Source organism: Pogona vitticeps, chromosome 4, assembly GCF_051106095.1.
Source record: "Pogona vitticeps strain Pit_001003342236 chromosome 4, PviZW2.1, whole genome shotgun sequence".
In the NCBI taxonomy this organism is placed as follows: domain Eukaryota; kingdom Metazoa; phylum Chordata; class Lepidosauria; order Squamata; family Agamidae; genus Pogona; species Pogona vitticeps.
The window spans coordinates 57,829,116-57,855,098 of NC_135786.1; the positions used below are offsets into that span (position 1 = coordinate 57,829,116).

At 42.3% G+C, this 25,983-nt stretch overlaps 1 protein-coding gene across 1 annotated transcript; it reads right to left on the bottom strand.

Annotated features, from left to right (window-relative positions):
* Window positions 1-24,450, bottom strand: PSMA5 (proteasome 20S subunit alpha 5). The gene is made up of 9 exons (XM_020805298.3): window positions 24,234-24,450; window positions 19,896-19,962; window positions 17,495-17,621; window positions 10,438-10,505; window positions 7,783-7,890; window positions 7,590-7,648; window positions 6,372-6,474; window positions 2,005-2,091; window positions 1-280 (listed from the first exon to the last, which is right to left on the bottom strand). The coding sequence occupies exons 1-9, from the start codon at window positions 24,260-24,262 to the stop codon at window positions 203-205; spliced, it is 726 nt and encodes a 241-aa protein (XP_020660957.1). The 5' UTR covers window positions 24,263-24,450; the 3' UTR covers window positions 1-202.
* Between the last annotated feature and the right edge of the window lie 1,533 nt (window positions 24,451-25,983).

A 25,983-nucleotide genomic window follows, 5' to 3' on the forward strand; every position in this document is an offset into this window, starting at 1 on the left:
TAAGAGTAACAAAATGATTTATTCTCGTTTCCTCTTGTTGAAGATCTTTTTTTTATGTACAGAAACTGTAAAAAAATCTTTGCGCCTTTGTTTAAGAGCAGGCATACGTGCTGCTGAAATAAAGTTACGGGCACTGGAAAAAACTGAAGATTCAGTTTCCTGTGATCAAGGAATGAGGCAGCTGGACAGGTTCTCCCTCTCATCAAATATCTTTGATAACATCTTCAAGCTCTTCTTTTGTATACATGTGGAACTTCATCCCAGGTTGTACTGTTGCAAGCTGAAAAGACAGAGAAAAAATGTTACAAAATCCCTACATGTTAGGAAGTGACAACATTAGACACAGAGCAGAAAGATCACTGCACATAAAGCAGATGTTGCTGTTAAACTGTCTGGCTCACAGCTAATTCCAACTTAATATATACTAGTTCCCTAAAATAGGCACCTGAATAGTATGTTCTATTTCTCCATAGCAAAAGTAGAAACAAGACGTTTCTGCTATACATACCTGGATCCAGCTTCTTCCTTATCAGAGTAAACACAACAGCTGGGAGGTGAGTGAGAAAAAGCTTCATGTGAACAGAACCTCTGCATAGCCATGTGTTCCTAGAATGCCTGGTTAACTTTATGCTTAATTGCCATGGTGAATGAGAAATGAGTGATCTCTACTTGCACACAAGGGTAATGTTCTCCCTTCTAAATGTATGACCAAACCACAGTTGGGAAATGTAAAGAAGAACTACTTAGATTACATGTATTCTTTTAAAATACACAAAGAAGCCAGAAATACCTTGTGTGATTTTACATATAAGTTTCAAAATACTGAGAGTGGCTGGATAGCACAGAAGATAGATAATGAAGATATGTTACTTCCTAGCTTTTCTGTAGTACCATCATTGACTACTATTTAAGTAATGTTTAAAATGCTTTACACATGTAATTTCAGTAATCATCAGTTTCCATCTATGCCCAGAGTAAGGAAATTCCAACATCTTACTTCCACAGTAAGTGGAAGGCACAATGGTATTCATATTGCAGATTGGATTGTGGGTAATGAAACAGAAAGTCTGCAGGATTGTGTGCCTTTTTTATTTTTGTGCGTAGCTTAATTTAAGTGCTGTAGAAATAATTACCAGTCTGTTTCCAGTAAGATTTTGGAGGCAATATAACTGAGTAGGTGATGCTAACACAACTCTAACAACTTGTACATAAAAACATCTGTGTGGAAAACCCAGAAAGCTCTATGAGCTGGATGATGTAAGGGGTAGGGCCTTAATTAAATTGCATCCCTTCATCTAGTCCATTGCTCCCCTCAGTCACACTGATTCATGTTCCTGGACGGCAAATCCCAGAAGGCTTCACCAGCAGCTGTGCTGGCCAGCTTTTCAGGGAGTTGCAGTCCAAGAATGAGAATCAGGGTGGGATTCCAAAGCTGGAAATCTGCCCTAGTAGTTTCTTGTAAGCATTAAACAGCATAAAACCAGGCAGAACCTCACAATTCTATAACCATAATCACTGTGGAAAACAGAAATAATCTATTAGCACCATCTTCTAGAAACAGCTATCTAAAAGTAAGAATAGAACCACTGTAAAACACCTCCCCCAATTCAAACTGATCTAGAAGATTAAGATAAGATAAGAAATGTATTTGTCATTGCACCCATGGTCAAGAGTACTGAAAATTGTTCAGGCATCCAAAAGAACCAACATGATTATAATTTTTATATAGAATTTGCTGCCATGAGAATTGACAATTACCACTTGTTTAAATGGCTTTAAAAGCAGTTTACATAAATTGATAAATCAGACATCTATCCGTACTTATTAGTCATGATGGTTGTATAGAACCGTGAGGTTCAGAAGAAGTTTCTTGTTCAGTGCCAGAGAGCTTTGTGTTACGATCCATGACAAATCTAGGCCACTTTGACATCTGGTGTTGGAATTTCCTTACTCTGGGCATAGATGGAAAACAACTGTCTTTATCAAGAGAGGAAAATTACATACCTCAATGTTAGTGGCATTCAGTTTTTCCTCCATAACTTGTTTTAGTATGATAAGAGATGACTTGATTGCTTCTTTAAGTGTCATTGACTGTTAAGAGAAATCATGCAAATTAAGGGTGAAGTACTGTATATTTCAGCTGCTATGTGGAGGCTACTTCAAATGTTTTCATGCAGCAAGCCATGTGCAGTAGCTTATCACTGTTTTCTCCAAAACCACAACAGCATACAAGAAATTTGCTATCATGTACAATAAATATTGGGGTCTATTTAGTGAAGCACTATGTAAGAAATGAGTGTTGAACAGTTTTCAATGGTTGTTCAGAATAAACTGATGAAAGTAATCACTAATCCTTTGAATAGTAATTTCAGAAATTTCTGCCCATAGATGGACACTACTCACTCCTATGAAAATAAGTATATAATTGAGATACATATAGCACGGTGTCCTGGTTAGTGTTGGACCACGATGCAGGAGACCTGGATTCAAATCCTCACTCAGCCATGAAACTGAGTAAGTGATATTGGGCCAGTCACACTCTCTCAGCTTAACCTAGCTCACAAGACTATGAGACTAAAATACAGTGGTGCCTCACTTAACGAGCACCTCATTTAACGACGAATCCGCATAGCGACGGATTTTTTGCGATCGCATAACAATGTTTTTAATGGTAAAAAATTGCTTTGCAATGATCTGTAAGCTGTTTTGCTTACCGATTTTCGCATAGCGATGTTTTAAAAACAGCTGATCGGCGGTTCCAAAATGGCCGCCAGGGAAAAAATGGCCGCCCACAGTATTTTCGCACCGTTTCCTCGCATACCGGGCAGCAAAAATGGTGGCCGTATGGAGGATTTTCACAGAACAGTGAGTTTTAAGCCCATAGGAACGCATTAAACGGGGTTTAATGCATTCCTATGGGCTTTTTCTTTTCGCATAGCGACGAATCCGGATAGCGACGAATCCGGATAGCGACGATTTTTCCGGAATGGATTATCGTCCACTGTGTGGAGGAAGAAAGTCATATATGCCACCTTGAGCTCATTAGAACAAAAGCAGTGGATAAATATAACAAATGAAAGGTTATTATAACTAAAAACTGGAAAAGCAACATAATATTGTCTCCCTTTATGTCTGAGATCAGAAATATAATACAGTGGTGCCTCGCATAGCAATTGCATCATATAATGATGAAATCGCTTTGCGATGAAGATTTTGCGATCGCTTTTGCGATCGCTTTCCGATGTTCCCTATGAGGAAATTTTGCTTTGCGATGATCGGTTCCCTGCTTGGGGAACGGATCATGGCAAAGCAAACAGCTGATTGGCGCCTCGGGAGGAGGGAGGGAAGGAGGGGTGAAGGGCCTGGCCCCATTCCCGGTGCGCAGCAACCCCTGGGGCGCCGAGCCAGAGAGCAGTTGCGGCGGGCGGCGCGGCAAAGGAGGAGGCGCCCGCCGGGGACCGGGATCAGGGTGGCAGTGGCTGGACGGGGGCGGCGGTGCACCAGAGACCCCCTCCTCGCCCGCCAAGGAGGCCAGGAGTGCGGGGTTGGCTCACTGACGGTGGCTGGCGTGCCCCTTCCCTCTCCTCCTCCCCACCCATGTCTTCTTCCAGCCCGCTGCTCGCTGGCCTTGTCCAGGTGTCTCCCGGGCTAGCTGACTGGCTGGCGAGCGATGGATTGCCGGCACGTCTATTCCCACCTGCCCCTTCCCCACCCCCGGCAGCTGCATCGCTTTAACCCCTCGCTCGCCTGCCTTAGCCGGGTGTCTCCTGGGCTAGCTGGCGAGCGAGGGGCGCCCGGCGCGTCCCTTCCCCACCCACCCCTTCCCCACCCCCGGCGGCTGCATCGCTTTAACCCCTTGCTCGCCTGCCTTAGCCGGGTGTCTCCTGGGCTAGCTGGCGAGCGAGGGGTGCCCGGCGCGTCCCTTCCCCACCCCCACCCCCCGGCGGCTGCATCCCTTCCACCCCTCGCTCGCCTGCCTTAGCTGGGTGTCTCCTGGGCTAGCTGGCGAGCGAGGGGTGGCCGGCGCGTCCCTTCCCACCCACCCCTTCCCCACCCCCGGCGGCTGCATCGCTTTAACCCCTCGGTCGCCTGCCTTAGCCGGGTGTCTCCTGGGCTAGCTGGCGAGCGAGGGGTGCCCGGCGCGTCCCTTCCCACCCACCCCTTCCCCACCCCCGGCGGCTGCATCCCTTCCACCCCTCGCTCGCCTGCCTTAGCCGGGTGTCTCCTGGGCTAGCTGGCGAGCGAGGGGTGGCCGGCGCGTCCCTTCCCAACCCCCCTTCCCCACCCCCGGCGGCTGCATCCCTCCAGCCCACTGCTCACTGGAGAAAGACCCTCCGGCCCACCTGTTTGTGCCCCGGGACAGCCCCGGCAAGGAGGCCGGGCGTCCTCCAGGGCTGGCTGGCAGTGGAACTTGGCTTTACTATGATCGGTTCAGATCATAGCAATGCTTTTATAACAGCTGATTGGCGGTTTCAAAATGGCCGCCCGCTGTTTCTGGGACATATTCCTCCCTTAACGAACAGCGAAAATGGCCGCGCTATGGAGGATCTTTACTGAACGGTGAGTTTCAAGCCCATAGGAACACATTAATTACGTCTTAATGTGTTTCTATGGGCTTTTTTGCACCGTATAGCGACGAATCCGTATAGCGACGATTTTTCTGGAACGGATTATCCTCGCTATGTGGGGCACCACTGTATTTGCTTTTTAGTCAGCTTGGAAGTTCAACTAAAAAAAAGGTCACTGTTGCAGCCTGATACTAGCACACAAATTTTGTGTAAATTAAACTAGCTTCTCTCATGGTAATGATTTCTAGAAAGTCTGATACCAGTGAAGCTCTTAGACTCAAAGCCAATTTTGGTTAACTTGATACAGTGGTGCCTCACACAACGATGTTAATTGGTTCCAAAAAAATCAACGTTGTGTGAAACATCGTTCTGTGAAACACCATTTCCCATAGGAATGCATTGAAAACCGGTTAATCCGTTCCAATTAGAACGGATTGCCGTCTTTAAGTGAAAAAACCCATAGGAAACATCGTTGAGTGAAACAATGTTTCCTCCATTGGAATGTATTGAAGCCGACTCAATATATTTCAATGGCTTTGCGAAGTCCTTTTTCGCTCCTGTAAAAGTGCCTTACAATGTTTGGAACAGGTTTTAAATGCTTGCAATCGTTAGCCCACCTCCTGAACCCTATGCAGACTTAATTTGGTGTTGTTCTGAGTCGTCCTTAATTTTTGGTGATTTTTTGAATTTTCTCTCATTGGAATGCACTGAACTTTCCGTCCAGTGCATTCCAATGAGAGAAAATTCAGAAAATCACTAAAAATTAAGGACGACTCAGAACAACACCAAATTAAGTTTGCATAGGGTTCAGGAGGTGGGCTAACGATTGCAAGCATTTAAAACATGTTCCAAACATTGTAAGACCCTTAAAATGAGCGAAAACGGAAGAGCTTCAAAAGCACTGAAGCCGGCTTCAGTGCTTTTGAAGTCCTTTCCAATGTCCCTTTTCGCTCATTTTTAAGTGTCTTACAATGTTTGGAACATGTTTTAAATGCTTGCAATCGTTAGCCCACCTCCTGAACCCTATGCAAACTTAATTTGGTGTTGTTCTGAGTCTTCGTTAATTTTTGGTGATTTTTTGTTTTCCCTATTTAAATGCATTGAACTGTCCATTCAATTGATTTAAATGGGGGAAATAAAAAAATCACCAAAAATTAATGAAGACTCAGAACAAAACCAAATTAAGTTTGCACATGTTTCACAAGGTACACTATGGAATCCAAGCATTTAAAACAGGTTTCAAACATTTTAAGACACTTTTAAATGAGCAAAAATGGACATCGTTAAGTGAAATTCCCCCATAGAGAACATCGTTAAACGATGGGGGAAATTCCTCAAAAAAACCCATCGCTGTGTGAATTCATCGTTGTATGAAGCCATCGTTGTGCGAGGCACCACTGTACTTACAAATGTGTTGAACAGGTACAAAATACCACCACATCACAAGTGTTTGGCTCTTCATTTTTATACAATTTCAAGTAAACTGCAGATTATATCAATTCATAATGATATTTATTCAGCATCAAATAGCTTATACTTATGATACTGCATGCAAGCAGACAGATGACACAACTGTCTCTGAGAATTTCTTTTCCACCAGGAAGCAGCCGCTGCTTTATTACACTGCTTTAACAGAAGGATTAGTCCAAGATCATGTGAATTATGAAACAGTTCTTACAGATATAAGAATAAATGTTGATATTGTACGTTTTATCCTCCATTCTCACTAGGAAACTGTAGTAACTAGTATTTTATAAGGAGTCAAATGAGTCAAGATTTGTTTTTCAGATGTCTTCCAATTACCTTGTGATAAACCTCTTGCAGGGAGCTCTGTGCACCCTCTGAAGCTGACCCAATTGCTCTTGCATCACACTGCACAAATGTTCCAGAAGGGTCCATGTGAAACCTACATAGGAGATTACAAAAGTATGGAAAATCATATCCCAAGAAAATTCCCTAGAAAAAAATACTGTAATATTCTAGGGTTTAGAATCAAAAGAAAGGAGATGCTCAATAAGAGGTAATGAAAAGGCTGCAAGACGAATATCTTCCTAGTAGGAACATACCTCATGCATGGCAGCCAAAGTATTACATCTGGCACAGCAGGGCGACTAGAGAGTTAGCTAGAGATAAATTATAAAGACTGGATCTGGATAATGTTGCATGATGCTCTGCTGTATACTGGAACTGTTGCAGCACCTGGGTTTACCTACAAATAACCACTCTGGAGTCAGGAAATCCTCCAGAACAGCATATTTATGAATACAACATGAGAACATAAATGCCTTCTGCAAACGTGTGAGGGACTTGAATGCAAAGGCCAAAATTCTGTTGCTTAGGACAATAAACTGCACTAGAGTAGACCTATTGGATCAATAGGTATCTAGTGAGTCAGCTCCTATCTAAGTGCCACTTACTTTAACGCAGGAAATCACAATTAAGAGTAGGCTCATTTGAATCTCCACTCTATTCTAGCTGCAACTTGCTGTGTTAAAATAAGTGGAATTTACGGAGGATTCGACTCCCCATATATTTCTCTTGTCTGGTACATATTATCTTGCGAACATCCAAATGACCAGATACCCAGCAAAAAGGAATATTTATTTATTTATTAGATTTCTATCCTGCCCATCTAGACCAAAGGCCTACTCTGGGTGGTTTACAAATTTAAAAACAATAAAATATGAACTAACCCATAACCCTATCATCCTATGCTGCTTGTTAATTGACATCAACTGCACTGTGCCAAAAGAATTAAATCATATTAATGTTGTTTATTCTGACTTGACTGAGAAACATTTAGAACAAATTTGGAAAACCTTTTGCCTTCGAGATGTCTTGGGTGATAGCTTTCACAGTTCTTGTTTATTGACACAGTGGTTTACATTGAATCAGTCAGCCATATCAGTTTACATTAATTGTTCCCTGATTTATAGGATGCTTCATTTCTTGAGTGCTGTAAGCTGACACTCCATTTCAAACAGAAAGAAAACAAAGTAAAGATGGAAAGGCTAAACTTACAGCTGAGGTCCCTTTTCATCAACTCCTCCAAAGAGCAGTGCCACACCAAATGGCCTTGACTGGAATAAAATTACAGAAAGATTAAAAGTTTAATGACTGAGTAAGTGGAAAATGTTTTATGACCAAGTATCGAGGTAAGGATACTGCCAAAAGTGTGTATTCAAAATATAAATTAGTACAAGCACCTACTTACCATTGCACCTGGATCAGCATCTTCCTCCCCAAACTGTAATGCAAGATTGGACACTGCCTGTGTCACACTCTCTACGGTCATGATTTCATTGTATGTAAACCAGTGATTCTGAAAAGAAGAGTATAGTCTGTGTATCTTTTCATATAATGGCTTTTCTTTTTAATACACACTTTTTGGCAGCACATTCTTGCAGAAACAAAATCTCTTACAATCTTTACAATGAACCATGTCAAATTTCTTCAGTTTGAAGGTCTGGACCCTCTCCAGTCATGGCATTATCAGCCACACCCTTTCCAAGCAGCTTGGCTAAAGAGAGTCAGCGTTCCAGAGCTGAAAAACATGGTAGGTGTCCCATCACTGTGTACAGTAAGAGGAGATCCAGTATGCTACACAGCAATCTTTTATATGTACTGTTGGCCTACTTGGCCTTGTACACCAGGTGTTGGCCTGTGCAGAAACCTTCCCTAAGCAACATTTTGGCAAGCAGCACTATGCAAGTTAAAAGGATGCAGAATGTGCCATCCCTGGCTTAACATAAGACCCTTCAACAGCAAAATGAAATATCCTCCACACTGGGAGGGATGCCAGCTAGGTAGAAAGATACACAGAAGACCCTCTTGCCAATTTCAGTATTGTGCCAAGAGAAAGTCATAAGGAACTGGGACAGAATGTGGTTCATGGGCTACTATTCCTCTCACAGCAACTGTGTATTATAAAGCTCAGCCATTTGACCAGGACAAGGTATTCTAGTCTACAGCATGAATTAGCAATTTCCATAGGTCTGAGAGCTCGGAGTGATCCCTCACCTCCACCCCCACCCATTTTTTAAATTTAAAAAAGACCTACTGCACATTTTAGGAGGTGTGGAGACAACTCTTACATGTTTCCCCAGCCATGTTTTCAGCTTAGGAAATGATCCCACTTCAGGTTTTGGGGTGGGGGAGTCCTTCTGGTTCAGGATGAATCCAAATACATTGCAAAGGTCCCTCCAAACCACACAGATCTTTAAGTAATAACAAATCAGTGGTAGTGGTGGCATTATGCACCCTGAGGGTTGAAAGTGGTTGCACATTGTCCACCTACAGTATATCACAGAAGTGAGTACACCCCCTCACATTTCATAAATATGTTAGTATATCTTTTCCTGTGACAACACTGAGGAAATGACACTTGGCTACAATGTAAAGCAGTGAGTATACAGCTTGCGTAACAGTGTAAATGTGCTGTCCCCTCAAAATAATGCAATACACAGCCATTCATGTCTAAAGTGCTGGCAACAAAAGTGAGTACACCCCTAAGTGACAATGTCCAAATTGGGCTGTGTGTTGCATTATTTTGAGGGCAAGCTGTATACTCACTGCTTTACATTGTAGCCAAGTGTCATTTCTTCAGTGTTCTCACAGGAAAAGATATACTAAAGTATTTATGAAATGTGAGGGGGTGTACTCACTTCTGTGATATACTCTATGTTATACAGCATTCTTCCTGCATCTGGTACCCTCTAACAACTATTTGAAAGGCACTAGCTTAGAACAAGACTGCCTACAGCATTCTCAATACATACTCAATTAGGATATTTCTGATATTTCAAGACAAATAGGAGGTAGTTTTCCAAGAGCAGCTCCTACACAGCTTATAATGGATAGGAGACAACTGCACAAATCCCAGTCACAAAATTAGTATTGCTAGTTTTGGCCACTGAAACATAATTCCAGCCGCACTCAGAATAGTTTCTCATACATAGTTTTTAATTAATAATTTGTCGGGAACTTGACTTCCCCCATAGTTTTCTAGGCATTAAGTGCTCAGAAATGGGTTACGAGTCCCTTTTTCTGGTGGCACTCTGAGACAGTTCAGTTTGCACAAAACCACACAGATCAGTTTTCTCCCTAGGAGGCACAATCAACTCCTGACTCTGCAATCCAGTGATCTACTGCACATTAACCACCTAATGCAGAGTAGGGTATTGCCGTACTCTTACAGTTTTCCAATACAGAGTTAACATCCCTTTAAAGTGCTCTGTTTATCTAAAAACTGGAGATGGACACAAATTGCCAGTTCAGCAGTTTGTGCCCATCCGTCCTTCGGACAAACTCGTGTTTGGCACTTCCTGGCCCCACCTCCTCCAGCAGGCACCTACTCAGAAGGAGCCCCCCCCCAAGCTTCCCTGCCCTGCCTCCTCTGGGAGCTGACTCTGAGTGAACACCCACCAGAGGCAGCATGGCTGGAAAGTACTGAACATCTGTTTGTTCCACCAAACCAGCAGTTCATGCCCATCTCTACTAAAAACATTAAAAAGACAGGTATGGAGCCAGCCTAGAAAGATTATAGATCCTATTGGTTGAGACATATTTTTCCATTTAAAAATACTTCATTTGGGAGTGGATTTCTCAAAATTATGCTAAGCATAAAGGAAGATGATTTCGAAAGTAAAGACTAATTGCACTGAAACCTTTATGCTCAGTTTCTGTTAATCTAACAACACCCACATGGAATATTTTGCTGCTTCAGTAGCACTTGTTTTCTTTAATAAGCCTTTTTAAAATAAGCCTCTCTTTTTCTGGTGCTGGTATTCAACAGACTTATTTCAGAATGGAAATAAAGCATGAAAATGTTTTCCAACTTGTGATCACAACAGTGAATATTAAGTAGTACCTGAGTTTCAACTCTTGCTTTGTCAATTAATGTCTTTGCGTCAGCTATCAATCCACTCATTGCACAACCTGGAAAAAGATTGAAATATGCAAATATTGGCTTTCAGCATATGAACTACTGAGTAAGTTTCCCATGAAACATATAGGACACGCACCACACAAAGGTTATGGATCAACAGCTGGAAGAAAAAAAGCAAAGACTACAAGCCACGAGTGAAAAGTTGACCTATAATACACACACAGGCAGTGTAAGGGGTGCCTATGAGTGGAAAATACCTCTAATGATTGGACTGCCAGACTCTCTATAAGCTTGCCTTTCATTACCGGCTTCATCTGGCACTCAGCGCTGATCTGTGGTTCCAAGTAGCTTAGCATGTGCAGCAACCATACACCAGTAAGCTGCATAACAGGCACACTAAACTAGATGAGGGTAAGACAGTGTGTTCGCCCTTCATTGACTTTATGGGACATTTTTATCCCAGCATATGAAGACTGGTGCAGATAAAAAAGTGGAAGAGTCCATTATAGAGCCAATGGAAAGTCAGCCAAACTAGTGATGCATTTGTAGTACATTTATTTATTTGTTTGTTTATTTGTTTATTTAAAATACTTTTACCCTACCTTTCTCCATAAAAAAGAGCCAAGGTGGCTTATATTATTAAAAGAATATTTAAAAGCTAAAAACAGTAATCTACAAATATTAAAAAGTATCAAATAAATGACACACTAAAAATCGGAAAACAAATTCACAGCAACAAGGCACAACACTCCATTCAAAACCCCCTCCCATGCAGCCAATCACTAAGAGAAAGCATGTCTGATGAAGCACTCAGTAAATGGTCAACCACTGTGCCCAGACCCCATTTTCAGTCATTTCAGTTTAGTCTTGCCACTGGATTATGGTGGACACTAGGAGACAGCAAGGCTAATATTGTGCAAGTTTTCCTCACTTTAAATACACTCACATACAGGTTCTCTCCATCACGTCAGTTTACTATCTTCCTATCGAACAACTATTAATTATTTTAAAAGCCCTTTGGCGACAGCTAAGCAATGAAGTGGCAGGTGTGGATACAGCAGAAGCCATAGTTCTGGACCTGTACACAGGCAGTTCAGGGTGCAGGGTTGTGCTCACCTAGATCAAGGCAGCAACAGAGTTCAACAGCTCCCTGAGTGACTGAGTAGCCCTTTTTAGGATCACACTGCTCACCTTCACATTGAGGAAGGGGATAGAAAATACATCCTAAACAATGTCTGCTTCATTATATCCTTGCCAGTTAGCTGTGGTTGGTGGGGATCTCAAACTTCATGGGAGGAACTCACAAAAGAAGAAGAAAGTGCACTCCAAATATGACTGGGGCATGCAATGTTCATTCCCTTTTAGATAACACTCAGGAGTAGCAGAACTGAGTGGAGAACTGCATTTGTAGCCAAAGAACTCAGACATGATAATGCTGATATTATTACCCTTAGTGGAATGCACCTCTCAGGAGAAGAACAAATACAAGTTCATGGTGGCTACACCTTTTTTCTGGAGCGACCACTCTAAAGAGACCTGTCATGAAGCAGCTGGCTTTGCTATTTGCAATCAGATTTGTCAGCAAACATAAGAATTTGCCAAAGCATCAACAATCACCTGATGATTCTTAAGACTCCCACTTTCTGGAAAGACATATGCTATACTTATCAGTGCTCACACTCCAACCAATAGCAATTACATACAAAACAGATTTTACAATCATCTGCACTCCACCTTGATAGTGTGCCAAGATCAGAAAAGCTGATCATTCTTGGTGACTTTAGTGCCTGAGTTGGCTTGGATAATCAAATACAGAACGGAGTCACTGGAAAGGATGGCACTGAGAACTGTTAATACAGAGGTCGTCAATCACCGGTCTGCAGTCCAGTGCTGGTCCGTGGCATGAGCCAGACTGGGCCGTGGAGACAGACCTCCCCTCTCCGCACACACCCCCTCCCCACAGCTGCTTTGCATGCACACGCATGCCAGCGCCAGCATGAGCACCCCCCACCCCTTCATGCAAGCTCCCGAGTGCCTGCATGGAGGAGTGGGTGGCCGTGTGGGCAGGTGGGTGTGCAGACACTCCTGCGCATGTGGGAATGGGAGGGGGGAGCACTCATGCCAATGCTGGCGGGCAGGCACATGCTCCCCCACCGCTTCACGCATGCGCCTGAGATAGAGTGCGCCTGGAGGTGCCCCACCTTCTCACAGGCTCAGCCGGTCCGTGGTCCCAAAAAGGTTGGGGACCGCTGCTGTAATAGCAATGGTTTGGTTTTCTTGAAGATCTGCAATGGATACAATCTGCTCATCACAAATTATTTCACCTTTGAAACAGAAACAATTTAACCTGGCTTCATCCATGCTTCTGACATTAGCATCTATTAAATCATGTCATTATTAGATGTAGGGACAGACAAAATGTACATATGTACACTAAAGTGACGTGTGAAGCTGAATGTTACATGGGTAATTGGCTACTCATCTCAAAAACGAATATATAGATAAAACTGCTTTGATGCCCACAAAGAAAATGACCATCAAAAAAGCTACATGTCTTCAAACCTAGTCACAAGAAATCCAGCTTGACTCTGGAGACAAAATTAAGTGCAAACATAGATCAAATTCCAGCTGGCGCTGACGATCAATGGAAAACTCTCTGCTATAATATATATACCACTGCTATGAAACCACCTGGACATAAGAAATGTGTTTATTAGGATTGATTTGATGAGAATGAGTCACAGGTTGCAGTCTAAACTACAAGATACAGAACTCATGGATCTGCAAGAAGTCTGAGAGTTTCAAGACTTTGTTGATCATGGATATACCAAGAAATTCTTCAAAGCAGTCAAAACCATGTATGGCTCCCAACTTGTAGGCATATTGCCCCTCCTCAGCACTGATAGTGAGAAATCACAAATTCTGCAGAGACGGGCTGAGCATTTTTAAGATGCGCTTAACAGACCATCTGAAATTAGTGAGGAGATGATTAGCAGGCTGCCACAAGTGCCAATCAACGGTTCCATGGACCTCCCCTTATCTCTGGTAGAAACACACAGTAAAAGGCCATTAGCCAAGTCAGTAAAAAAATCTTAAGAAAAATTGACAATACATTTCTTCAACAACTGGCACACCTTTCCAGGAAATGTGGAAACATGACAAAATCCTTCAAAATTTCAAAGATATACTTATCCACTTCATTTATTTAATTTTTTAAAAAGACAACCGTCAACTCTGTGACAGCCACCAAGGCATCTCAGTTGCAAATACTACTGGGAACATTCTGGGAAGAATTCTTCTTAATCACCTCAAAGGAGACCTGGAGAGAAGCCTCTAACGAGAAATACAATGTGGCTTCTGTAAGGAACAAGGGTCTGTTGACATAATATTTTCCATTTGAAAGCTAAAAGAAAAGTGCCAAGAGTAGCATGTCGACCTCTACACAACGTTCATAGATCTGACTAAAGTTTTTGACACGATGTGCAGAGAAAGTCCAGAGAAAATAATGAAAAAATTGGATGTCCTGAGAAATTAATTCATGTAAGTTCAAGAATTTTTGACCCTATGCAAGCTTGTGTCATTGACAACTGTATCCTCTCTGATCAGTTTCCTGTTACAAATAGTTTAAAACAAGGCTGTGTTCTTGCTCCAGCTCTTTTCAGTGTTAGGTTTTCTGCAATGCTCTTGGATGCTTACAGAGAAGAAAATTACAGAATAATGAAGGTGTTTACCTTCAGTATCACACTGATGAGAAACAGTTCAATCTGTGATGTCCACAGGCCACAATCAATATCTTATTTTGCAGTGTTTGAGCCTTTACTAACCAATGACTGCACTGTTAATGCAATAACACTTATTTATTTATTTATTTATTTATTTATTTATTTATTTATTTATTTATTTATTTATTGGACTTATATACCGCCCCATAGCGCTACAAGCACTCTCCGGGCGGTTTACAATTTTAATTATACAGGCTACACATTGCCTCCCCAGCAAGCTGGGTACTCATTTTACCGACCTCGGAAGGATGGAAGGCTGAGTCAACCTTGAGCCGGCTACCTGGGATTTGAACCCCAGGTCGTGAGCACAGTTTTAGTTGCAGTACAGCGTTTTTCCACTTCTAACAATTTTGGCTTGAAGATCAATACTTATAAGACAATGGTGATATAACAACCTGTTCTGGGTGTGCCTTATGAGGAACTAGTTCTTGAGGTATAGAACATGCCCTTTTTACAGTGGGTGGGTTTACATTCATACATGTTGGCAGCACTGCCTCCCACTGTGCTCTCACTGATGATGAAGTGGCCTCATGAATCTCTAAAGCCAGTATTGTCTTTGGAAGACTTCAATCCTCTGTGTGCAACTGACATAGAATCAATTGTACTGCTAAGCTGAAGATGTACAAAGCTGTTATTCTAGTCTCTTTACTTTCTGGAGCAGAAACTTGGACTATCTATCCATGCCATGCAAGAAAGCTCAATCATTTCCATATTACCTGTATTTGGAGAACTCTCAACATCAAATGGCAGGATAAAGTCCCTGACACTGAAAGCTTGGAGCAAACACACATGACAAGCATTTTTATAATCTTGAGACAAGGACAACTTCAGGGGGCTGGGTGTGTTGTCAGGATGTTGGACAACTGTCTCCCAAAATACATTTTCTGTGCAAAGCTTGCTGCAGATGCTTGATTGTGGGATGAGGAAAAGAAATGATATAAGGATACACTGAAATCAACACTGAAAGAATATTGTCCGTGGCAACTGGAAAGCTCTCCCTCAAGATTGAAATGTCTGGCAAAATGCTGTCAAACAAGGTGTAGAAGAATTTGAAGTAAAAAGAATCAAGGATGCACAAAGACAGAAATGAGAAAGCAAGAGTGCAGCACCTCACCAGCCCAACAAGTACAGGATTAGCCAATCTGTCCTCACTGTTTCTTTATCTTCTGTCTTCACACTGGATAGTTAGTCAACTGCATATCAATCAACATATTACAGCTGAACTTTAACTGCACACGTTTTTAAACTAAATGATGTATCTGATGGAAATTGTCTTGTTTTCATTCCTCTGTCTCTCTGAAATCTGGGAAGCAGATAAAGGCCACAGAATCCCGGTGAAACACATTCTTATTCCACTCTGGGTAGTCACTGTCTATCTGTCCAGAATAGCTACCAGAAGTGCAGTACAAGTGAGATGAAAAATGAACAATTCCCATGTTCATAATAAAGCAGCACTAAGTTAGAATACTCACCTTGAGTACTGTGTCCAGTTCTGGACACCACACTTCAAGAAGGATGCTAACAAATTGGAACAAGTTCAGAGGAGGGTGACAAGGATGGTCAAGGGGGCTGGAAACGAAGTGTTATGAGGAAAGGCTGAAAGAATTGGGCATATTTAGCCTTGAGAGGAAAAAAAAGACTGAGAGGTGATAGGATAGCACTTTTCAAATATTTGAAAGGCTGTCATACAGAGGAGGGGCAAGATCTGTTCTTGATCATCCGAGAGTGCAGGACATGCAACAATGGGCTCAAGTTAAAGGAAGCCAGGTTTTGGTTGAATATCAGGAAAAACTTCCTAACTGATAGAGCAGTACAGCAATGGAACCAGTTACCTCACGAGTTGCTGAATGCTCCATCACTGGAGACATTCAAGAAATACTGTACTCAGATAATCACCTGGCAGATATGCTTTGATTGTATTCCTGCATTGAGCAGGGGGTTGGACTTGATGGCCTTGTAGGCCCCTTCCAACTTCACTTTTCTATGATTCTAGAAAAACTCAGTACAGTGGTGCCTCGCTTAACAAGTGCCTCGTACAGCGATGAATTCGTATAGCAATCCTTTTTCCGGGATCGCTAATGCGAAGGCATCGCGTCGGCCCCAATGGGCGAAATTTGCATAGCGAAGATCGATAAGCGTTTCGCTTACCAACCTTCGCTTTGCGACCCGCGGATCAGCTGTTTAGCGGGTCCAAAATGGCCGCCGGAACACCCGAAATGGCTGCGGGCAGCGTTTTCGCGCCCTTGGTAAGCAAGGGGAGGGTGCGAAAACACTGTGCGCGGCCATTTCGGGTGTTCCGGTGGCCGTTTTGGACCCGCCGAACAGCTGATCCGCGGGCTCGCTGCGGCCGAAATGGCCGCGCGCAGCGTTTTTGCGCCCTCCCCTCGCTTACTGAGGGCATGAAAATGGCTGCCGGACCCGGAAAACATCGCTGTACGGTGAGTTTTCTGCCAATTTGGAACGCATTAAACATGGCTTTTTTTGATCCGTACAGCGATGTTTTCGCATAGCGAGGTTAATCCGGAACGGATTAACCTCGCTATGCGAGGCACCACTGTAATATCTTCATATTAAAGTAACACCCATCTTAAAGTAGAATAGTGCTCGAGGAAGACATGCTATGTCAAATGGTCATAAGTGTACATACTATACAAAGGAGTTTGGCAATTCTCTCATATTAAAAATTAATAAAGTGTTGATAAAAATAAAAATAACCTCACAAATGTCTTCTACCTTTGCCAATGAAAAATTGATACTGTCTTAAGGAAAATCAACCCTGAAGATATCAGGTTAATAATATGTACAGGGAAAGGAACATACATAAAATTTAAATTCCTCAGGAGCAAAGATCCAGTTTTCAACTATGTGTGCGTGCCTATGTAAGAAACTGTCTTGAGCCCAGAGGACAAACTAACATTAGTGGTCCAATCAGTGAGCTTCCAGCACAGAAGCTGGCTAGGGATAAAACATTTACACTGCAATTCTCCACCCTCTAAGTTCTAAATTTGTGGACAAGCCTTCACTAGTGAGGTCACACAAGCAAGTTCCAGCTGCTGCTTCCTACTCTTGTAACTATGTCCCTCTGGCCTAGAGCCTGGAAAGCATTAAATATTAATTTCCTACCATATGAAGTCTGCACACAACTTTGTGGCTTATACTACAGGAGAACTTACCATCAAGAAACGTACAGAGGAAGGGTTTTGTGTTGCAACTACGCTATAGGCTTTACTAAATAAACAAATTTTCATTATTCTTACCTATGTGGGAATCTATTTCTACAATTTTCTCAATACTGCTAGGTTCCATGAGTGGCGAGGTGATCCTCTTCTCTACAGCCAGACAAACCCCTTCTGACGTCTGAATTCCAATAGCTGTGGAACCAAGCTTTTTAAAAAAGAGAAGAGAAGAGGGGGGGAAAATCACCACTACCAAATCATTTCTGATATTACACCGAACTGTTTACACTGTCTATATGCTTGGAGGTACTGCCTCTTAACACACATGTTTTGCACTTATCAGAAGAGCCATATACATGCTGTCTATAAAAGGATGACAAGTAAAATGCAAATTCCCATTAACAGAAGATAACGTACACATATTACACAGAAAATTGTGAAAAGTAAAAACCAAATTCCCATCAATAAACACTTGAGAATTAAAACTATTTCTCCAATATTGCTAAAACATTTAATAATACCCTTTGTAAACTGTAAATTTTCCAATTTACAGCTTTAACTTCAAGGGTTGAAAATGTGACCTCTGCAAAGTAACTGTAGTATTAGAATCTATTAAAGATTTTTTTTTAAAAAAAATGGGATAATGACATTTCACGTTGACTTCACAAAGCTTCCAAAGCTATATGCTTACCTAGGTGCCTGAGAGTGAGATGTGCCTGTTGGAACGGCTCATAGGGAGCATGCCATGATGATTACTTTAAAGTGAACTGGGGAGGAGGCATCTAAGATTGCCTCACAATTGTTAGGACAATCCGTACACCTCTATAGCTTCAGAGTTGTAACGTAAACGATACTTGTCACCTTCACCATACATTGACAATGCAATCATATAAGTCTGCTGATTGAAAACATCAAGCCTACACACATTAGTCATCTACCTACTTGACCAACATAACAGGTGTGTAAGGATTTTAGTTGAAGTAGTTCCTCTGATGCCGTGATATGCATCTTCAACACCATGAAAGTTAAGATAGACTGTTTATCTATTCTCTTATTTCAAAGGAGAAAAATAATTTTGAATTGGCCTATAATGTTACTCTAAGCAAAAATATACAGATACCAGTCATCAGATTTGCACCCTATGAAGTCAAATTTTGCAAATCCACTGCTGGAAAAATGTTATACATATTATGCAAACATTCAAGTCAATCAAGTTTTAAATACATGACTTAAGCTTATCTGAGACAAGCTGTCCACTGATGTGATGCAGCGGCCAGAATCTTATGTTCTCACAAGGTTTGCTTAAGTTCCCGTAGCTAACTGTGGCTCTTTGTTGAGGTGCTAGGACATGTCTTGGTTATGCACCCCGTAGCACATTACCGAGACACATCCCAGCACTTTGTCAATTAGTTGCTATTAGCCACAGCAAGTTATGCAACCCTTATACAAAGATCATTAGGATTCTAGCCAACACATTTTTTCCTTTCTAAGTGCAAAGCATTATAAGGAGGATACAGAAAATATTGCTATGCAGTAAGCAGAGGTGAACAGGGAGGGAAGTCTGCAGGGGAGGCAATAGACTAAAAGAGCCAAGATTTGCTCTATCTCTACTGAACCTCTACTCAGCTGAAGCAGGAACTTTTCCAGTAGTTATTATAAGCTTTAAGATAAAATGTGTTGATTGATAATATAGTGAACACAAGCATAGTGTCTCTGTTTTCATGTGTCCTCAAAGATGGCAGAGTGTGTGAGCTCGGAGAGCAGAAATTTACAACTATCTATCATGAAGACTAGTGAACTAAGAGTTATTACTGTACTCCATGCAGTTACTATGTACAATTTGGCAAGTTAATTATAAAGAATATTTTATTATGCTTGTTCTTTTGTTTGTAAAACAGAAATTGCTAGTTTTACAGAGCTGGAGGACACTAAGAATAGTTTAGAGGAAAATGATCTATACCACTTTAACTGAGGTGTATTTTAAGCAGAAATGGTTATGACCTGGTGTCAGCTGAGTGCCTTTCTGCTTGCAGAGAACAGTGTTCTATGGCTTGCGCCACATGAAAAAAAAGATATAATGGGGGGAAACAGGACTGGTTTATTTTGGGAACTGAGCTCTGGAGGGAAGATTCACTCCAAGATATCATTTGGTTTTCCAAACAGTCTTGGGAGGTATAGGCTCAATCTAGATCTTCACCTGTGTTGTACAAGGGATTTCAATTGGTTTTTTTTTTCAATTAATGTCAAAGAGAAATTCCAGCAGTATGCAGCTGGATATAGTAAAAGAAAATAAAGCCATTCCTAATCAGGAAAAGCAATATAATTACAGCTGCTCATTCCCTATACAATCTCAACATCTGTGATTTGTATAATGCCCCTCAAACTGCATACTAAAGTCTTAACCACTGCATTGAGCTGTCCCAATCCAGAATGTTTTATGAAATAGCACGAGGTATTTTATCTACAAAATAGAGCACCATACCTTGATAGCTTCAATGGCATATTCCACCTGGAATAATCGTCCCTCTGGAGAAAAAGTGTTCACACCTCTGTAATTAAAAAAAAAAGGTCAACCTCTCAGTCTAATCTTTCGCATAATTCCTGGAATTAAAGATTTCTAGAATTAGAACCTTCAGAAATAAATTTACAACCTGAGAGTACCAGAAAACTACTTATTCACTAGAACTAATGGTGCAAAGTAAATAAGAGGTGTTTCCATTTGTAAGCCTGAGAACAACTTAAGTTCTATGAACAGTATACACCATATTCAAAAGAACGAAACAGTACAGAACGAACCCAAAGTAATACTAAAAATGCTTCTTTTAGTGAGTGGACAGATGTAACAGGTCCTCGGCATCATACCATTACTAATACATAGCTAATGGAATTCAATTATTTTGTCCATGAAATGCAGCAGATATTATGGATCCACCATAGTTTGTCATGTAGCCATAGTTTGTAAGCAATGACAGGTTGGAAAAATCAGGTACACAATTGGAAAAAACATCCTAATTTAATTGTCAGTAAGAATTCCAATATGAATGCCACAACATGGGTGTCTGCAATGATTCTACTAACAATTAGAATTGACAAATATTCTACAACACCTTTAAAAACAAACATTTAGATATTCACATTGTTGTGAAAGCATATTTGAACCTAAGCTTCATGTAGCCACAATGAAGGCAGTTCAACTTCAGCACCAGAGGTCAACTGCTGACTTTTAATGGCACACCAGATTTACGAGCAAGACAGCCCCACGTTTACCTGTTGGGGGTGAGGATGTCAACGTGTGAAATGCTATATGTACAGAATGTTGAAAAAAGGGAAGTATAGAAAAACTAGCCCTAAAAATGAAAGTACTTTTAAAATTACAACTTGAACAATAGTTTATTATAGTCACTGCAAAAGTATTAGCCAGCTATCCAGCTGAGCAAGGTCCCAGTACCATAACAATCCTGAAAGTTGAACATGTTTATGTTGTAATGCATAATATGGAGGTGGAGTTTGCAGATCCTATAGCTACAATATACTGGTATTCCAAGACTCTGGTACAATAGGCTTTAGTCCTCCAATCTTGTGGCAGCTTGCCAGATTTTAAGTTACAAATCCTTGAAGTTACAAATTCTACAGAAACAACAGAATTTCCTAATTATTTTACTTGGAAATCAAGTCCCCTGGAAAAGATATTGTTTACAGAGATTGTAGGAGAAGTAGTAAACATTTGAAATATTATAAATGTAAGAAGACGCACGCACAGGGACTCATTACATCAATTCAATTCCACACCACTTTGGGCTCCAGACATGAAAAAGCAGCAATCATATAACAGCACAACAACAGGTTTCATTTCCAAATGCCAGCAACAACAATCAGCATGGATTTCCCTCCATAGAGTCAAACTGGTTTGGCTGAGTGAGCATTTAGAATTATTTTGTGTGTGTTCCTAATATGCTTTACAGCTAAGAAAGTCATTTTTTAAAATATATTTTTCATCCTTAAAAATGTCTGCTTTTAAAATTTGCTTTTTAAGGCTATACGCTCTAGCATTTTTAGAATATAACTGAAAGGTTCTTATTATCTCCTTTTACTCTTAAAAAAGATTACAGTACAGTATTTGATTGTATTTTGGAATGAATTTTGACTTATGAATTTGTGTGCAATTTAAGGTTAATTTTTATATATTTTAAGCATTTTTGCCTGCTGTTTCTCAGAGCTATAAGAATGTTTTCCACATCCTTTTAACTTGTTACTTTTTGAAGTATTTTACTGCATATGAAACATAAAAGCAATGCAGAAATAAAGCTTGTAGAATCAGACAATCTAATGTTGCCTAGAATTACTGCAACAATGAAAAGCCTTATACCCTGATGCTCAGATGAATTTTAATGTGATTGGAAAGAACTGACTGGTTTCATTCTGGAATTAACCCTTAACTGGGATAAATGCCAGCTGTGATGAACAAAGGCTTCCAATTTTTTTCCTTGGAGGTCTAGAAAGTTCTGCAGGGCTCTTAGGGACATGTTTAGGCATCAGAATCCCTGATCTGACAACCTACAATGACAAAACAAACTCTACAAATAACTGATCTATTACCACAAAACACCTGGCTATGAAACTATCAGAACTAACTTGCATGAATAAGAGAAAGTATTCCTAGTACTACACACAAACATCAGGATTGGCTTAAGTGACATTATGGCTAATGTTCCAATTATTTTTAAAACTTCATTATTTCCCTAAAAATATCACTAATATGTGCTGGAATTAGACATGGGAGCTTCATATTCATATCCCGGGGGATACAAATACAAATCTTGGTACCACAGGTGCCACAGTGGTCCATTCCCACCCCCTAGAACCAGCTGGTCCACTCATTAGGCTCCTTGCAGCACATGTGTCTAACAGCTAAAATATTGTGTCAATTGTGGACGTAGTCCCGCTGATGTTGCCCCACCTCTCCCCACAGCCAGCCGCGAGGAGGTGGGAAGACAAGTCTTCCTGCTCAGCTGCTGAGTGGTTGGCTGAGGGCAGAGGCAGGGCACTGTCGGTTCATGATTGCTGCGATGTTGCTGCTATCGGACATGAGCACTGTGACGAGCCCACTGAGTGGACTGGACTGGTTCTAGGGGGCAGGAATGGACCACTATGGCACCTGCGGTGCTAAGCTTCATATTCATATCCCCCAGGAGACAAATATGAAGCTCCAACGTCTAGCTGGTATTCTGCAAGGGGGAGACTTGGAATATGGCAAAATATTAAGAAATACATTTGTAAACTGCAGTTTGCCAATTTTTATGTTGCCTTCTCTCTGTGTTTCTGGAGTATTTCACTTATTAGATCTATATTATTTATTACATTTATTTCCCACCTTTCTGTCCCAAAATGGTATTCAATGTGCCTAAGAATGATAAAAGTAAAACATAACAAGTTTAATAAAAGATAGAACAGGTTAAAAGTGCATTGCTAACTGAAATAAAACCCAAGCAATTCATACTCCTTTCAAAAGTAACTACTAATGCCAACGGCTTGCCTGAATAAAAAAGGTCCCGCCTCCAAGTGAAAGGCCAACACAGAGAAGATCAGCCTACAGTAGTGTTCTTTCATGAACATTCAACCATCTGGGGGCACTCACCCCTTGCTCTCATATTTATACAAGTAAAGTTATCTAAGTTTCTGCATAAGCATTTAAAACTTTTTGCATTAATCTACCTAATTTCACTCCAAGTTGGCATTTTCAGCTCCAAGTCAGCATTTCCAGCACTGAACTGTTGTTTAGCTTCAGTTGTTTAAGTGGGATGAATCACTCATGACCTCTACCCAATCCAGTGTAACTGAAAGCAAAAGCTCCAAGACTCATCACTATGACTAAGGAACTGGCTTAGGCCTTGACTACACACAGCAGTCAATATTACTGTTTCTCAGTACAGTTAGACCCAATCTACCATGAAGAGAAGCAATTCAAAACCACCATGAAGAAAGCAATTTCTGAGTACCAAGCTAGCCTTTATAAATTTCTGGAAAGCAAACAACTTAGGGACACAAGTTGCAAACAAAACAACAAGAGACAAGCAAGCACCCCAGCTCATGTGCTGTTCTTCCTAACACCCAACATCTATGCAGGACAAGTTGATTCTCTGGAAGTACAGGGAAAGGCTGTTGTGACTAAATGCTGTAATCAATAAATTTGTGACTTTTTCAGGCATCTTGAAAGCGTACTCATTTTTACCCAAATTACCATTACAATAACCTTGGACAAGCATCTTTTGCCATTTAGCCTTTTTAAATCTCTGTATCTGTTTACCTGGCTGGGGGGGGAAAGGCAGCGATAATTCGGAGAAAAAGAAAGTTCACTCAGCCGGTGACCCATTGCTGTGGTGGGCTTTCTTAAGCAGCACACTTTGGTACATCCTGATTCTAACCACATCCACTTAAAAGTTTAAACTTCACCATTTATTTGTGTGTGTGTGTGTGTGTTTTTACAGAACTTGCCTCCAATTGAGGACGCCTAAGGAGACAACTGTACAACTAGGCACAGCCTCCCCTGACCCCAACATCTCTTTCCCAGAGGTGCTCGGTCGTTCCTCAGGTACTTAGGCAGGAAGTCAGGCCGAAGAGCCTCAGTCTCAAGAAAGGGGCTCAGAAGAGCAAAATGCCCCCCCACATCCAGCCACCCGCGGAGCCCACGAAGCAGGAGGCGAAGGGCTGAAAGAAGAAGGCGCGAAGGAAGGGCAAGGCAGGGAAGGAAGCAGGCCGCCCACAGTGACTCAGCCCCTAAAGAGGACAAGGCCGCGCTTCCCTTTACCCTGGCTGCACTCACCTGTCGTACTCGGAGCGAGTGAGAAACATGGCGACGATGGAGACAGTGGTTGCAGTAGCACTGAAAAGAACGAAGTGCGCGCGGGACGCGGAAGCGGCAGGTCCGGGTTAGAGCCCCTACTCGAAGTCGGGGATGGCTGAGGCCCTGTCAGCGCAGAACCCGGTTTCACTCGCCACGGTACAGCGCGCGTGCGCGGAGCTCCGCGCCGTGCGCTTTGCTACCCACCAACCAATAGGATTCCGAAGCGGGATCTTGCAAGGCCATCATGCAATTGGCACTGACGGGGCACTCATTCGGAGCCAAGATTGGCTAGTGGTGGATTGTGGGCGGGGGCATTAGTTCCCGCCCTTCCCGGTAACTCCTCGAGAAAGACGACGCAGCAGAGATATGGGAAGGGGCTGGAAGAGGAGCGGAGCGGAGATCAGCGGCCAGGCTCAGAACGATTTTCACTGCAATCAGTCTGCCAGAAACGGCTTTTTAACGGGGGAATATTCGACGTCTCTGTTGAGCCCCACGCACTTTTTAAGGATATATGCTTGATACTCAAGCAGATCAATAAAGTTATCCGGCTTTGAACTGTCCGTTTCGGTTGCCAGAGACTGTCTAGTTTCCCAGCCAAAGGTCTTTCTCATCCTTGCTGCTTCAAAAATGAAACTAGAACTTGTGTGTGTGTGTGTTTAGTCGTTCAGTCGTGTCCGACTCTTCGTGACCCCATAAACCAGAGCACACAAGGCCCTCCTGTCTTCCACTGCCTCCCGGAGTTGGGTCAGATTCATGTTGGTTGCTTCGGTGACACTGTCCAACCATCTCATCCTCTGTCGTCCCCTTCTCCTCCTGCCTTCACACTTTCCCAACATTAAGGTCTTTTCCAGGGAGTCCTCTCTTCTCATGAGATGGCCAAAGTCTTGGAGCCTCAGCTTCAGGATCTGTCCTTCCAGTGAGCACTCAGGGTTGATTTCCTTCAAAATGGATAGGTTTGTTCTCCTTGCAGTCCAGGGGAGACTCAAGAGCCTCCGCCAGCACCACAATTCAAAAGCTTAATCGGGTACCTAGTAACAAATGATTAGGCTACGAGAGCCTTTCCATTGTATGAGGCTCTTCCCCCCCCCCCAACTCGCCTCCCATGCGTGCGCGCTCCTGCCCAGCGACCGGGGCGGGCGAGACTTACGGTCACTCCTGCTTGGTGGTTCACGAATGGTGAGGCTGAAGAACCCACAGATCCGTAAACCGGGCGAAAAAGTCTAGCCGCCGGAAGGGAGCGGTCTGTGACCCAAAGGGCAAACGGCTGCAGTTGGAGGCGCTGGCCTGCGGAGCGCAGGGCTCGAGGGTTGAAAAGCGAGGTTGGCATGTCGGGACAAGGAAAGGGCCAGGGGATCGGCAAGGGCAGGACAGATGCTTGGGAAGGTGATGTCCTCGAGCAGGGGTGTTCACGGACCACGCCTACCGAGCGCCGTGCAAAATCACGAGGTTTGATCGGGAGAAGAAGGCATGAGAAAGAGAACCCGTCCTATATGTGGCGGCCCTGTGAGGTCCTGTTGACCGCCCTACTCCAGTCTTGAAAACTAAAGCCTATGGGTTCCTTTCGCGAGTTAATCCATCTCACATTAGCTCTTCCTCTTCTCCCACTGCCTTCCACTTTTCCTAATACTGTACAGTATGTTGTTGGCTTCTCCACTGAGCTCTGCCTCTTGATATGTCCAAAACCCGATAGCTTTAGTTTGGTCGTTTAGTTGCTAAGTGGGAGTTCAGG